Source organism: Myotis davidii, unplaced genomic scaffold (assembly GCF_000327345.1).
Source record: "Myotis davidii unplaced genomic scaffold, ASM32734v1 scaffold333, whole genome shotgun sequence".
Taxonomy (NCBI): Eukaryota; Metazoa; Chordata; class Mammalia; order Chiroptera; family Vespertilionidae; genus Myotis; species Myotis davidii.
In genome coordinates, this window is record NW_006285266.1 from 569,198 (window position 1) to 569,610 (window position 413).

The window sequence follows — 413 nt, forward strand, 5'->3', positions numbered from 1 at the left end:
TTAAACCTGTGAATTTGGTGATAACTTTGTGTAGTGTCAGTATAGTGCTGAATGGTAGAATATCAACTGATGTCAGGTAAGAAAAATGATACTGGAAAGACACCATGTCCCCGGGACTTCTCCGGCAGCTCCGAGAGGGCAGGGTCCTGCAGATGGTGCGGCCCAGCGGACGTGGCTCTCGCTGCCACTTCTGCAGCCATCAAGGAGTTCGCTCCGACCTGGCCCAACGAGGGAGCTGGGCAGCTCGGAGTTTCCTGAGCAGAGACCCTCTTGTCAATCTCCATCGCAGCCGGTGAGCCACAGGGGGGGCGGGCAGGGGCCCCCTCCTCCATTCTCAGGGAAGGGGCTGCGCCCTGAGCCCCGGAGCCCGACGGAGCGGCCGGGCAGGGAAGAGTTGCCACTCCCTCCTGGTC

The 413-nt window shown here is 60.3% G+C and overlaps 1 protein-coding gene across 1 annotated transcript in view; it reads right to left on the minus strand.

The window, feature by feature from the left end:
• ITPKB (inositol-trisphosphate 3-kinase B) overlaps nucleotides 1-413 on the minus strand; it is a 113,533-nt gene that overhangs the window by 110,073 nt on the left and 3,047 nt on the right. The window contains exon 2 of the mRNA XM_015558954.1: nucleotides 112-407. Coding sequence (XP_015414440.1) covers nucleotides 112-407 — 296 coding nt within the window. The remainder of the gene's footprint in view (nucleotides 1-111; nucleotides 408-413) is intronic.